Raw genomic sequence first — 14355 nt, 5'->3', positions numbered from 1 at the left:
TTCATGTCTGATTTGTCAGGATGTTTTGAAAGTTTTGAGTGAATTGATGGGGAACACAGAAAAGCAAAATGAGGCATTTTCAACATGAGTTTATTCTACTGACACACTAATCCACAACATAGGCCAGTCTTGTGCACACTGGGGGGTGGGGGTGGGAGGTTGTGTGTGGTGCTTCTCTGAACATACGAACAAATCCAACAATATCCATATAAACTGAGGCCATAGTCAGACAAGACCAAAGTGGGCATGTTCCTCTTCTTCTTAACAATAAAATCTGCAGTCAGCAGAAAAATGAATTACTCGTAACAAACCAAATTCATATGAAATTATATAAAACATTATCCTACTGAATGGACATGCTCAGTCTACTTATGCATGTGGTACATGATGTGGGATTAGAGCTGAGAGGTTTCCCTGACAGAACACGCCCCTCACTTCTCATTTTCTCTTGTAGGAATAGACACATGTTTAATTTCTGGCAAGAAGTTGGGTGAGAACCATAACTAGCATCACATCTAACCTTCTGCCATAAATTTAATATTCCCCAAATTGTGAAACTGAATGAGTTGGGGAGAACAGAATAAAACATGGATGAAGCAGAAAATGTAAACATAAGTTTGTCAAGGCAAAGACTGCAATCCGAGGATAGGTTCTCTCAGGCATATTTAAGCTACAGTTATCTTTGCTTGATCATCAGAGGAACAAAAATAACCTCTGAGCTGCAATTCAGACCTGCGGAAACAGACAAAGAATGGTTTGAACACTGCACAGCACTTTTCTGTAATGTGGCAGCCAAATTAGCTCTGGACTGTAAATCTTTTGGCAAAGCTTTTAACTTTGCCTTTTCTTCCAGTGCAGCTTTAACATGGAGTGATTCACCATGGCAATATTACAGTGGGGGGAAATGTCTGCAGCCAACATATTATTGGCTGTAGGGAAATGGCTGCCATCAGTAGAACATGTTCTAACTCTTTCCACCAATGGCTGTGTGTTGCCTACAATGCGGCCAGGTGACTCCGCAGCCCGTGGCTGTGTGTCTTCAGTGCATCTGCTCAGTGTAGGCATCGCAGAGACGAAGGCATGTTTCCGAATGATGGCTACAACGTAGGCTTGGAGTACAGGCTTCTGGGAGCGCAGGGCACCTGTCCTCCTCGCAGAGCAAGTACCAGATGGAGGACTGAGCCCCCCTGGATCTTATAATCTGCTGCTGTTTTCTCATCGTTCCTAAGAATAAGAACAAAGGAGATGTAGCTGAATACTTTCTGATTTCCCTTCCCTGTCTGTGACATTCACCAGAAGCACATTTATAATCTTTTCAAAAAATGGTCTCTGGATGGTGTAGTTTATAGTTCCTAGGCTGTAATTTCAGCTACACCAGTATTTACAGGAACATAACTGTGTACAGCATGTGGGATCGACTCACAACAAACTGCATTTCCTCCGTTCACCCTGCAGTGCATCTTTGCGGCCCAATGATATGTTTTTAATAGTTTCTGACAACAGAGATCTAAGGCACACAAGAGTAAAATCTATCAGGCTACACAGACATTACTTGTTTTAAGTCTTACATTTGTTTCCCACTGTAGATCAACCTCTGCTGCTGCGGGGGGATACCTTCTTTCTCCTCCACCCTCTCTTTAATCCGCTCCACCTGAATGGAAATGAAAGTAATACGCATTACTCGACGATTAAAGACACACCCAATAACGACAAATTAACACCATACAGAACAAATGGGGAAATAAAAATTTTATATACCTTATCCGTGGGCTCTATGTCAATCTCTATCTCTTTGCCTGTGAGAGTCTGAGATTAAATAGACGCAACTCAGTGACAATAATAACTGATCAAATGCTTTGCTAACTGTTAAATTAGGCTAATCGTTATGCTTGCTTTGCCTTACCTTCACTTTAATCAGCATCTTTGTTGGCTTGCTTTTTTTATCAATTAAACTGTAGTATGATTATAGGATTAGAGAATGTATAATTTGATATACGACAATGATAATGCCGAATTTTGGAAAGGAAACTCGATGTTTCTCCTAAAAAAAGATCAAATGGCCTTTCCTGTGTTCCTCGGTGAACCACACCGCCTCCTTGTCTGCATGTCAATGGTTCCGCTTCAACTCCATTTCGGACTTTTGACTCAAATTTTCTTTATTCGGCGTCGAGAAAGCCACAGAATTCCCTTTAAATGATATTGTAGTAGTGTAAGTATTACAGCAACAAATTCAAATGCAACGTGTGTATCTTTCATACCTGAAACTACTTTTACGACACCAGCGCAACGTGTCGTAAAACGACTGTCTTGTTTGTAGTTTTTGCTTTCGTATTCGCGTACCAGCTAAAGCCCTTCAAGAACTACAAAGTGGCTCTCAGCCGGTGTCCGCCCCCTTAACGGTTCCCGCGCACACAGTAGAAACGGAAACGGTGGCACAGATAAAAGCCAGCAATACTTTTCAGAAGGTAAATACTTTATTTTGCCAAAATTACAAGATGACTCTTTCGTTGGCTAGATGATAGTTTATGGTTAGCTAAACTCATGTTATTTTAATAAAGTGGTCTTAATTTTGACGCTTTCAACTTATGTAACCTTGAATTTTGACATCGGGGCGAATGAGCATTGCTGCTCTTATCTTTGTGACATGGTTTAGCGTGAATAGCTGTAGCAATAGCATTTTTTTATTAACGTTTAAGCATTTTGCAGCCGCTAGCTAGCTAAAGATCTGACGTTACATTTTCATGTCGTAGTAATTACAGTTCTGGCAACATTTGTGTGTGTGTGTATGAGTGTGTGAAGCGAGGATAAGGGGGTGTGGAGATGAGAAAAGACAAGGAACAAAGCAGTCATCCTGTGCTCTGACCTCCCTCTCTTTCACAGGTTCACGTTCCCCGACAAACAGCTTTAACATTATTTTTGTTCCACTAGCTGTACATCCTGTTTCCATAATGCCTCGCATTGAGAATGACATCAAGCTGGACTTCAAGGATGTGCTCCTCCGTCCAAAGCGGAGCACACTAAAGTCTAGGAGCGAGGTGGGTAAACAACTGTGGATCTCTTCCCCCCCACCACCACCTCATGAAACCTTAGTGATGCAAATATAAATGTTTGTGAATGAAGGACACTGAGGTCAGTGCAAATCCTTATGGACATTTGGCAGTTATGAGTATAGAGACAAGTATTAGCCCACATTCATATTTTACCATCTGATTAGAGAACTGAGGCCCTTTAGCCACAAAGCATAGGCTCCTGTGATTGTAGTAAATAGCACACTGATTTTCAAATTGCTAAAATCAATGGTCTCCTGGTTAGCTGAATTAATCTATGAAACTGTTAAACTGTCTTTGCCTGTCTCAGGTGGACCTCATGAGGAGCTACACTTTTAGGAACTCCAAGGGCAGCTACAGAGGGATCCCCATCATAGCTGCAAACATGGACACTGTGGGGACCTTTGAGATGGCCCTGGCTTTGCACCAGGTCGGTTATGCATTACATGGGATGGTTATAATTCAGTTCTTATCTTGCAAAGAGCTTCACAGAGCACACAGGGTTGTAATATGTTTTTACTGTTTCGATGTTATTTGGGGTCATTGTTTTTCCCTGGAAGGAAAAGTGTCTCAAGTAGTCCAATCGAAACTAGGTGAACCTAAATTTAATCTAGGTAGTCAACACTATAATGCTTAATAATCCCTACATTACATAGCAGACTGATAAATTAGGGCAGGGCCTACTGTCCTTATTTCCTTCGCCAAAGACCAGATTAAAAACAAGAGGGTTCAAGCTTTGGTCCCCCAGGTGCCAAAACTTACATAGTGGTGGCATCTTTTCCTGTGTGCAATGATGGCAATGTCTTAATTCAAGGTCTTCCTGACCTTTTAAACCATGGAAATATAAGAAGCGTGCCATAAATTAATCACTTATTTGTTGACTGAATTGTTTTGTGCATTTATTCACTCGCTCACAGTTAGAAAAGCTGCCCCTATTGGTCAGCTGATATCACTGTAAATGACTTTGTGAACTAGAATTTGTTGTTTCTTCCACTAGTTTACTCTCTTCACCGCAATTCACAAACATTACACTGTGGACGACTGGGTGGAGTTTGCAGCAAAGCATCCCGAATGTGTGAAGGTACTCAAAGTGTTGATTATTACATAACCCTTTATTTCAGGGAGGTTATTACACTTTTTAAATCTTAATATTTATTGTAACGCAACTCTCTCTTTCTTCTTTGGTTATCTCCCAGAGTGTAGCAGTCAGCACAGGCACCGGTGACGGTGACTTTGACAGGATTTCGGCCATATTGGCGGCGGTGCCGGACCTGGAGTATATTTGCGTAGACGTAGCCAACGGCTACTCTGAGCACTTTGTTCATTTTGTCAAAGACGTCAGGGAGAAGTTCCCCTCTCACACTATAATGGTCAGTGGACGTCTGCCTTTAAACTACATTTTGTGGGGCTGAAAAGATAGCGGATGCTTGCAAGTTAACATTTCTTTGATAAGCAATAGATAAAGCATTATTTATTACCATCTTTATTTTTGCTCAGGCTGGAAACGTGGTGACAGGAGAGATGGTAGAAGAGCTGATCCTGGCTGGCGCTGACATCATTAAAGTCGGCATCGGACCAGGTGATCACACCCTTTTCCATGTCTCTCTTCAAACAGAAGTCAGCTTTAATACTGTTTCCTGTCTCCAAATTAGGGACTGCAGACTGGATATCTTAAGTCATCTCTTGCCTTCTGTGTCTTCCTCTACAGGCTCTGTGTGCACCACCCGCAAGAAGACAGGGGTGGGGTACCCCCAGCTCAGTGCTGTGATCGAGTGTGCAGATGCAGCCCACGGTTTGGGTGGACACATCATCTCTGTGAGTGACTCTGTTTTCTGATAACCCTGTCGTCTAATCCTAACTTCATCACAGCTCTTGTTGTCCAAAATCAATGTTGAAGGAGCAGTTGGATGTAAAACAAAGAAGCTGAATTCTTTATTATAAGGAATAAGGAAGATGGTTCAGAGCCACAGGGTCAGTGTGATTTGTTATTGTGTATTTTCACCCTGAGATCTGCAGCTTAATTTTATGTTCCCAGTCTTGTCTTAGTCTTGTCTTGATAAAGACACAGTCCCACTCACAACAAACGTTTTGTTTTGGCTTCTCTTTCACGCAGGATGGGGGGTGTACTTGCCCAGGAGATGTCTCAAAGGCTTTTGGTAAGATTAAGTATTTTTAATTTCAAACATAGTGAGAATTCTTTCTGTTAAAGTAAGACTTCTCACTGTTTTTTTTTTCCTCTGCTTTTCCCTGTGACTCCCAGGTGCTGGAGCAGACTTTGTGATGCTGGGAGGTATGCTGGCAGGCCACTCAGAAAGCGGGGGAGAGATTATTCAGAAAAACGGCAAGAAATACAAGCTGTTCTACGGCATGAGCTCCGACACAGCAATGAAGAAACATGCAGGAGGCGTGGCCGAGTACAGGTCTGAGTAATTTTGGTTTAAAAGGGTAAAAAATAAACCTCTCTTCTATGTGTTTGTGTGTTTTTTCTCTCCTTATTAATAGCTAAACTTATACTCCAGAGTGGTGACTTGTGTGTACCAAATACACCATGTTTACGCTCTCTCCTCTTCTCTTTGTGGTTTTTGCATCCAGAGCGTCGGAGGGGAAGACAGTCGAAGTCCTTTACAAAGGTCCGGTGGAAGAGACGGTAAGAGACGTCCTGGGTGGGGTCCGCTCCACCTGCACTTATGTTGGGGCGGGCAAACTGAAGGAGCTGAGCCGCAGGACCACGTTCATCAGGGTCACCCAACAGCTCAACACCGTCTTTGGCAACGACAGCTGAGTTTGCGGCTGGACTGAGGGATGAGTCTGCAACACTGCCTGTCTGACACCCAGATGCTCTTTGTGCATTGACCATCTATACAATAGTATATAATTATATAAATACTGCCCTTTTACTGTCCTTATTAGTTTTTAAGTTACAGTTCTTACAATGCAGTTTTAGTGAAAAGAATTTTGACTTCACTGACATTAGTCTCTAAGTTCTTTGCTGTCTCATCATTCCAATGCAAGGTCTTCACAGTTGTTCTTTTTACAAGTACGTAAATCTGTGGCCCTCTCTAAACAGTATTTGTAATGTCTCTATGCTCTGTGACGACATCGGCCTTCATCACTCACATATAAAATCACAGCAAATGTCTCAATTTTTTGGGGGGTTTTTTGAGAAAGCCTAAATATATATGTAGCTGCTCTGGCTAATTTGGCTAAAAGTGAAGTCATTCCATCACTCTAATCGCACTTTAATTATAATTCGAGAATCTAAATATTTAGTTTGTGGTCTCATAGATATGTTTTAAAGCTGCAGTTTCATACTACTGCATACGTATATTGCATAATTACGTTTTTTGTTTTATTCTTGAATTAAATGTGGGAGAATTTATAATACAGACCAGTGCTGAATGCTGAAGTACCATACTAGATTAATAAAGTGCTGAATTCATAGTAGAGATGTTATAAATATAAACATATATGCAGCGTTTCTCTACTCCTGATCAATACCAAAGTCTGTGTGGGTTTATGTTAGTGATGTGCACATTCCTGTATATGTCTGGCTCATTACAGCCTTTAAATGAAGTGGTCAGCCCTTGGAAGTCCTCATCAGTATTTGTAATAGTTTCATTTCACGTAGTGTCTGTTGTCACTCTGTTTCAAGCTGTTCTTACTTGACCATTCCCTGTTATGTTGGTATGAAAATGGCAAAATGTTAAATCAAAATGCAGATTTTAATCTCATCCTTTTTTCACTTCATGTTTTAATGAGTCAATAAAAACATTCCCCATCTTGAAATTTTACATGATTTATTATTGATCGGCTTAAACAGATACTACTGTATATGGATGAGAGAACAATTTACTACCAGTAAACAAACACCATAAACCCAAGAAGAAAAACAGGAAAATTACAGTAAACCTCTTGCATAGCACTGTGTATTGATTTCCCTCCAAATTATTCATATTAACTAAATGAAACCGAAAAAATACTGATTCTGTTAGCGATTGGTAGACACTGAAATGAATATGACAAAAAGAAAATGTGGTGATGTGGCCTACAGACAACAACATGGCTGTCCATTACAGAAGTTCACAAAGTTCTTTTGTGATGTGAAAGCCACCGATAATTTTTCCACAAGAGCAGGTGACCTGAGAAGACATTCCAAAGGTGTGTGCATTTCTCATCTCAGGATAAATCCTCCCACATGAACATTTCCATTCCTTCTGGCCTCCTTGTCGAAATGATGAAGATCCAAACACACCTGAGCTATTTGAGCTCTTTTGCGATTCTTCCACTTTCAAACTAACAAAAGGAATTAGGTACGGGTTAGGGGAGCTGATCGTTATTGTGACTATTTTTCTTCTCTGGTGCCGGCCAGGCATGCTGAAGAATGATAATGAGTCAGGAAAGCTCCATACCACTTCCACATCCTGCGGTCGGTCCACATTCTCACCTTGAGGGTTGATCGCCTGATTGCATACACTTAGGCTTTTCTTCGATTTTGCCAATTCATTAATCCCAGTTGTAGCACCCTCATAATACTCTGTTATGAGAGTGCTGACCTTGTTACCTTGGCAGCACAGTGCATAGATGTCTCCATTGTTTGACCCCTTTACATAATTTTTCTCACATAAACCAATGGTCCAGTCACAGCCATCGGAGAGGCGGATCACCCATCTGTCAGGAACAGACTCTTTAGACTCAGCATTCTGAATGTGAAACATGTTGGAAGAACTTTTCCTCAGCCAGCTACTGTAGAAAATCTTCCTGCTGTCTGTGGACAGTGACATGCCAGGGTCCGAGGTCTGTGGGTCAAAGATTAGGTCTAAACTAGTAGGGACTTGCTCCTGGTGGTTCTCTGGGTCAACCAGAGTCAACAGGGATCCCCAGAAGTGGTCTGCTTGTTCCATTATTTCTTCACCATTCTGTATTATCTCCTCAACCAGTTTGTCACGATCACTGCTGGGCTCCAACCCTTGCCTCATATCCACAGCCTTGGCCTTCTCCACATCCACATGCACTTGAGAATACATCTGCAGGAATCTGAAGGTGTCCTTCTCGCCCTTTGCTGCTTGTATGCTGCTCTTGCTAGTTTTAATAGACACCATACGGGCAGACACTGAACTCTGAACACTGGTCAGGGCAATGTCACGTAGGTTAGTCACAGCCTCAATGAGACGCACACTAGAGCGAACCACCTTCTCTTTTTCACTCTCCTCCCACTTTTCCAGACTCACATTCTCATCATCGGTTTTCACCTTTAAGGCTTGCTGGTCAGTGTCGAGTTTCTCCATAAGCTCTTTGTGGGCCGTGGAAAAGGTCTTCATATTGTGCAGGCGGTGCTGGTCCTCGATGGCACAGGAAACACACACACAGGTCATGTCGTCCAAGCAGTAGTACTCCAGGAGTTTGCCATGGTGAGGGCATTTAGTGGTGCCACATAAAGCCATGGGTTCAGTCAGAGGATGAGTTTGTAGTAACACTGGAGTGGTCAGGTGAGCCTGGAGGTGCTGGACACACATCGAGATCTCACATTTCATGCAGGTCTTCCGTGCTGGTTTCCTGTCCTCCTCTGTACACATGTCACAAAAGATAACATGTGGCTCCTTCTGTATTTTGTCAGACATGTTTTCAGAAGCAAGATCTGTCCTCGTAAATGGTAAATGGTTCTGAATTAAGTATTACTGTTACGACTGTTTGTCTGTTGCTGGTCCCTCAGAGTCTGGTGTGACAATTGGAGCTGTAGTCTCCACCTCTTTCATAGCTGTACAGTAGTGCCATTTGTCTGCTGCACTGATCATAAAAAGTCTTATCGGTTAAAAGAGGTTATTAATTTACCACAGTTAAAACTTACACCCAGTTTATGCAAGCAAACAATTATAATGCTTAGCTTTTGTCTGAGACAGAACTTTATATGTCATGTTGGAAGCTGTGTTTTGTGGAACTGTTAGACCATAAAATTTATAACTGTATGCTTCTTGTGTATTGATCAGACCATAGACTGAGGGCAGCCTCCAAATTATTCCAAGGCTTAATCAACATGTCTGTTAAAAATGGAAGGCGGGCTGTTGTGTTATACTGTGCACAGGCAGGTGTACCAAATATACTGGCAACTTTAAAATTGTATTAAATAATACACATCTTCATCATCTCCTGTTGTTTTGGACATCTCGATAAAGCTTAACAATAAACTGCATTCTTGAAGATAACTTTACACTAGACCACTTAAACTCAAGTTGAAGCGGTGTTAATTAATCTCGATCCTCTGGGCGGTTTTGAACCTGGTTAGCAGAGTTAAAATCTCCTGTCATCGTTGCAGACTTTTTATGCGCTTAGAGGTACGTAACTCCAAACACATTAGTTGAAGTTAGTCATAAAGTTTCTGATACTACCACGAAAAAATGCATAATTACAGGTTAAGAAAGATTCGTTACGGTGGCTGTAGTATAACAGTTCCTTTGCTAGCCAAACTGTGAATTACTAACGAGCTAGCTGGCTAACGTTGACTTGAGCGCAAAATGCTAGCAACAGACCAACCTCCTTGTGCGCAGACGCAGCACGAGCGATCCGTGATGGTCATCTAGCACGTGTGCAGATTATTGCATGTTACCGTAGAATTGGTTAGCCATGTGAGACCAGTTTCACGAGTGACAAGAAGTTGGAGTTTAGCTTGCTTAAGTTGGTCAGTCCCCGCGACCCTGACGGATAAGCGGTATAGAAAATGGATGGATGGATGGAAGTTGGTCAGTGTTAATTTTATTTTTTAGCATTCATTTATAATAAAATAATGCTACGTTAGCACCAGCGTTTATGTTATTATATAAACTGACTAAAAGGGTGCATGAGGATGGAAACACATTAATATGCCAGTAATTACAGTGAATGAATATTAAAAATCTGATGCAAGTAGAATAAGTAATAGAACACAATCTTGTAGAAAAATGTGTTGAAAACATAATGAAATCAAAAAGAATATCTTTTGATAACTGAACTGATTTTTGCTCATAACGGAAAATTTTAGATAACATTTGAATGCAGGACATTTACTTGTAAAAGAAGCATTTTTTCTTTATTAAGTTGCTGCTGTTACTGATAGTAAAAAAAGGATTTGAGGACACCTTTATCAGAATAAACAGAGTTGCTTCAAACTGATGAAATCTTTTATCACAGTGTGTGTAATTTTACATTGAAATATGTGATATAGTACATTTTTGAAGTTCAGTGATGATGGTTTGGATATCAACACGTTTGTCTTCTCTTTGAAAGAGTCCCAGATGAGCCAAAGAGCTGATGAAGGACTCCCCAGGCTCAGACAAAAGACACCTGATGCTCACGGGGAGACTCAGACTTTATCAGAAATGAACATTGTAACTGCAGCTTTCAGTCAGAACCAGAACAGTGCACTGGTCCTCCCTGTGGTCTCTGACTGTAAGAGGCTTATATGGATCTACTCGAACCAGCTCAGCTTACAGCTGGATGGTGCAGCAGAGCTGGACAAGGCCTTTGACAAGTTTCCATACCTGACACAGAACCAGACTGCTGCACTGGCGCAGCGCTGCTCCCTGCACCCAGACCAGGTGAAGATGTGGTTCATGGTACAGAGGCTCCGCTATGGCATCAGCTGGGACTGTAAGGACATCCTCAAAGTTCGGAGGAAGATCATGTCAAGTCAGGGAAAGAAAGAGTTGCATAAGTATAGAGGAAAGAATAATAATTTGAAAAGAGGGGGGAAAGAGTCTGTTGGAAAGAAGGCAAGAGAGGTTAGGGAGAAACAGCGTTCTAATGAGGGAAGGATGATGGGTAAAAACAGGAGGGCTATTGGGCAACTGGAGAAAAAAATGAAGACAGAGCAAACCACGAAGGATAGAAAAGTAGGAGAACAAGAGGAAGACAAAATAAATGCTCAGAGAAAGCAGAAAAAGATGACAGTGATAGACAAGATGAGAAAGAAGAAAAGAGCAGATGAGGCCACAAATACTCATAGGAGCTCGGTGAAAAGCAGCTTCGAGGAGAGCACAGAAATGGAGCCGAAGCAGGGGGGACCACCGGCATCATCAGCAAACCCAACTGATGTCTGCGAAGTGAAGGAGCCCGTGGAAGTGCCAAACAGTTCTGCAGATTGTGGTACTCGGATGCTCCCCGTTACAAAGACAGAAAGTCAGTTGGCGATGATGAGGAAGGCTTTCTTGCACTCCCCGTATCTAGACAACGAGGAATACAACCGGCTGTCAATGCAGAGCGGCGTCCCTCGCTGCATGTTGGTTCAGTGGTTCAGTGACACGCGCTATTCTATCAAGAAAGGAAGGCCACACTGGATGAGCCAGAAGCAGCACAAGCAGGTGCTGGCCATCATCACATCCAGGCAATTCCTGATGGCACTGACGAAACAAAGTGAAGGCTGTGGAAAAAGAGCAACCAGGAAGATGACTCTGGACAGGAGTGAGAGCCGTGGAGAGGATGAAGGTGTGGGGGACCTCCAGAGTAGAAGTGATGCCACAAGTTTTGAAAATCTTACTGAGGAGAATGAAAGAGGATCATCTTCTAAGATTTGTAAAGATGCACCATAAAGTTTTGTGTTAATGTGTTATTTGCAATTTAGACTCAAGTTGGTTGTTAGGCAGTTAAACTTTTAAGCCATTTTTTTTTTAGAGATGTTTGATAAAAGGTTTCCTGGCAAAGGCACATTCTTGTGAATTTGCCTCCTTTTTCATATGGAATGTTTTGTTGCTATGCTGTTATTGCAATGACTTGTGCATGTTTGTTAACATGTGAGCATGGTCTTTCCAGAGGACACTCATTAGCAGTCCAAATGCCCCAAGAGCTTGTGCTTCGGACATTTTTATTGTCATCCAAGTAAAACACTTGTTGTTCAACACAGCTCTTCTTATGTTTTGTTACATTAAAATATTCATAAACTACAAAATGAATGACGACTTTTGTCATTTTTCTAAAAGACAGTGTCGTCAAAATAACAGCCACATGATTTCAGTGGTTTGTTACCACCTGAAACAAGCAGATAGAAACACAAGTTCCCCTTACCACTCATAATCCACACCAAATTAACAAAAATCGAGTGACTTCAGGAATATTACGTGGAATATATTGCAAAAAAAAACAGAAAAACTATTTTAATATCTATGACATTCTATTTTTTGCTTGTTACATTTTGTTCATAACCTGAAGTATACTCTCAATAATTATGGGTAGAAGAGTATGGTACACAGTCACACATTCATCCTGTCTAACACTATCACTGTTAACATTTACAGGCACTACTTTAACAGATGTTCCTGTCAAAAACATATTCTTTCTCCCCATTTCAAGAGGTAAACAGCAGAACAATCATCAACAATACAATCACTACCCAATGACATGTTAGTTACTCTTATGTTAGAGCTAAGTTGGTCTCTCCTGGCTCCGTTAGTTCCACCTGTTATCTACCCTCTGTGGCTGCAGGAGCTCAGTGCCTTCGATAATTCGGCGGATCATGGAGGCGGAGGTGATGAGCAGGTGTCCGGCAGCTTGTAGGAGGGTGGAAGCTAAACGCAGGGCTTCTCTGAAAAAAAAAAAGAACAGAGAAAAGTGTCATCAGTGTGATAAAAATGGACTCGGAAAAAAAGCTTATTGCTTTCTCATCCAGGCTTGTTTATGACTAAGAGTGAGGTTAGACTGAGGGTGTGGGATGGACTAAAGCAAACTGTAAGGTCGTTAAAACTGTATAAAACTTACTGCATCAGTAAGACTATTTTAGTGTAGCTTTAATATCTTTTTTTTTTGTGATGATCTTCACCCCCCTCCTCTTGGCTCACCTGAGGACTTTCTTGGGCCCCAGACACTGAAAGTCAGCGCTCACAGAGTAAAGGCCTTGAAATGTGGCCTTCACACTCAAGGAGCCAAAAAGATCCTTTGAGCTCATCCTGTACAGGTCAAAGGTGACACGAGCTATGTCTTTCCCGGTCCGAGGCTTGTTGTGGTTTTGAGATTTGATCACAGCTGATCCCTGAAGGGGTCAGAGGTAACAGTCACATCTCAAGGATTCTCTCTGTAAGGTATAATATGCATGCATACGGAGATGTACAATGAATAAGATTTGGCTCCTTCTGTCAAACATACCGTAAGTGCTCTCCATGTCTGTCCAGGCTCGAGGGCCATGAGCATAGTGTTGTCTGGCAAGGTCACGAGGAACTCATCTGAGTCTACCTCTGTACCGTCCTCCTCACAAACCAGGGACAGAGACATTGCAGACAGGGACAGCAGCAAAGCCTGGCATACCTACACACCCCATAGATTCAACTTACTCAGGGTTTCATTTTTCAGTTCAAGTGGGCCACTTTTATTATGTTCTTTTATCATTCATTTATATTTTTACATTTTCTCACTTCATTTTTGATTTTGTTTGTTGATATTATATTACACCATTTATTATTTACACTGCAATGAATCTTTTCCAGTCACTCTCACCCTCTCTTTCAGCTCCTCCAGAGTCCCGGCTGTGATGCCCTTCTTGGTCTCCCTGTTGTGACAACATACTCTGAAGGGACGCTGTGGTGGAGACCACACTCGCTTGGTTACAGATCTGAGGAAAGACCGGGAGGAAAAGTATTGAATTATTTAAGGTGTTGGATCCTGTGAGATTTTTACCGCAGGCATGTCATTTTATTCAAGTGTTCCTGAGAGCCATGACAGCTTGACATTGAGCAGCTGAATGGCATTTGATCCATCATTTACCTCGTTATTTACATCTGTACTTTGTCTTTTGAACTGAAACTGTCCTGCCCATTGTAACGGTTAACTCATAACACTTAACAATAAAATTACATTTGCTATTAGCTGAAAATTGCATGCTGTATCGCTGAGTAGATTACCTTGCTATGTCTAGCCTACATTCAAATGGGGGCTCCAGCAGCTGCATGGTGCTGTTTGGGTTCTTGATCATGATCGACAGGATCATGAAGCAGATCAATATGAACAGGCCAAAACTAATTTTCCACTTACTTGATAAATGAAGATGTGGTGTCCATGTCTGACAGTCTCTTGTTGTCTCTTCTCACAGCCTTGAGTTTGGTAAGGTATTTTGGTGAAACAATGTGAAGTAAGTACTGCTGGACTTTACCCTGAACCTGCTGATATTTCAGATACAGAAGAACATGGGGCAAAGTTCATCTGGCCTGGGTGTAAACATGTGTGACAAGCTTTATCATATTACCTCTTGGGCTTGACTGATTTCAGATATTTCAAGTTAATGCCAATATTTCCACCTGAGGGTAGTCGTGCTTTTGAACACGAACATGTTTTTTCCATTTTTTCCATGTGTTTG

The 14355-nt window shown here is 41.7% G+C and overlaps 5 protein-coding genes across 7 annotated transcripts; 2 read left to right on the top strand and 3 right to left on the bottom strand.

The window, feature by feature from the left end:
* Positions 1-73: 73 nt before the first annotated feature.
* Positions 74-2106, bottom strand: nedd8 (NEDD8 ubiquitin like modifier). The gene is made up of 4 exons (XM_046381545.1): positions 1904-2106; positions 1759-1806; positions 1569-1651; positions 74-1224 (listed from the first exon to the last, which is right to left on the bottom strand). Exons 1-4 carry the CDS (start codon positions 1919-1921, stop codon positions 1098-1100), a joined length of 276 nt encoding a protein of 91 aa, XP_046237501.1. The 5' UTR covers positions 1922-2106; the 3' UTR covers positions 74-1097.
* Positions 2107-2324: 218 nt separating this feature from the next.
* gmpr2 (guanosine monophosphate reductase 2) lies at positions 2325-6833 on the top strand. Of its 2 annotated transcripts, none has more exons than XM_046381540.1 (10): positions 2325-2465; positions 2929-3035; positions 3358-3477; positions 4045-4128; positions 4244-4417; positions 4545-4626; positions 4756-4862; positions 5161-5203; positions 5308-5467; positions 5640-6833. In XM_046381540.1, exons 2-10 carry the CDS (start codon positions 2949-2951, stop codon positions 5827-5829), a joined length of 1047 nt encoding a protein of 348 aa, XP_046237496.1. In that variant the 5' UTR covers positions 2325-2465; positions 2929-2948; the 3' UTR covers positions 5830-6833. The 2 variants fall into 2 exon arrangements, with proteins under 2 accessions (XP_046237496.1, XP_046237497.1); XM_046381541.1 differs by having other exon boundaries at positions 2372-2465; positions 2881-3035.
* A 167-nt stretch (positions 6834-7000) lies between these two features.
* Positions 7001-9677, bottom strand: si:dkey-183c6.9 (tripartite motif-containing protein 16). Its single transcript, XM_046381537.1, has 2 exons — positions 9576-9677; positions 7001-8610 (listed from the first exon to the last, which is right to left on the bottom strand). The coding sequence occupies exons 1-2, from the start codon at positions 9616-9618 to the stop codon at positions 7118-7120; spliced, it is 1536 nt and encodes a 511-aa protein (XP_046237493.1). The 5' UTR covers positions 9619-9677; the 3' UTR covers positions 7001-7117.
* On the top strand, positions 9245-11965 carry homezb (homeobox and leucine zipper encoding b). 2 transcript variants are annotated; one of them, XM_046381539.1, is made up of 2 exons: positions 9245-9376; positions 10305-11965. In XM_046381539.1, the coding sequence occupies exon 2, from the start codon at positions 10313-10315 to the stop codon at positions 11603-11605; it is 1293 nt and encodes a 430-aa protein (XP_046237495.1). In that variant the 5' UTR covers positions 9245-9376; positions 10305-10312; the 3' UTR covers positions 11606-11965. The 2 variants fall into 2 exon arrangements, with proteins under 2 accessions (XP_046237495.1, XP_046237494.1); XM_046381538.1 differs by lacking the exon at positions 9245-9376 and adding an exon at positions 9648-9781.
* Positions 11689-14191, bottom strand: cideb (cell death inducing DFFA like effector b). Its single transcript, XM_046381542.1, has 5 exons — positions 14034-14191; positions 13500-13614; positions 13152-13310; positions 12848-13038; positions 11689-12594 (listed from the first exon to the last, which is right to left on the bottom strand). The coding sequence occupies exons 1-5, from the start codon at positions 14057-14059 to the stop codon at positions 12459-12461; spliced, it is 627 nt and encodes a 208-aa protein (XP_046237498.1). The 5' UTR covers positions 14060-14191; the 3' UTR covers positions 11689-12458.
* Positions 14192-14355: the final 164 nt, after the last annotated feature.

Source organism: Scatophagus argus, chromosome 23 (genome assembly GCF_020382885.2).
Source record: "Scatophagus argus isolate fScaArg1 chromosome 23, fScaArg1.pri, whole genome shotgun sequence".
Lineage (NCBI taxonomy): Eukaryota > Metazoa > Chordata > Actinopteri > Scatophagidae > Scatophagus > Scatophagus argus.
Note: the sequence above shows the minus strand (reverse complement) of the source record. Positions and strands in the feature narration are given on the sequence as shown.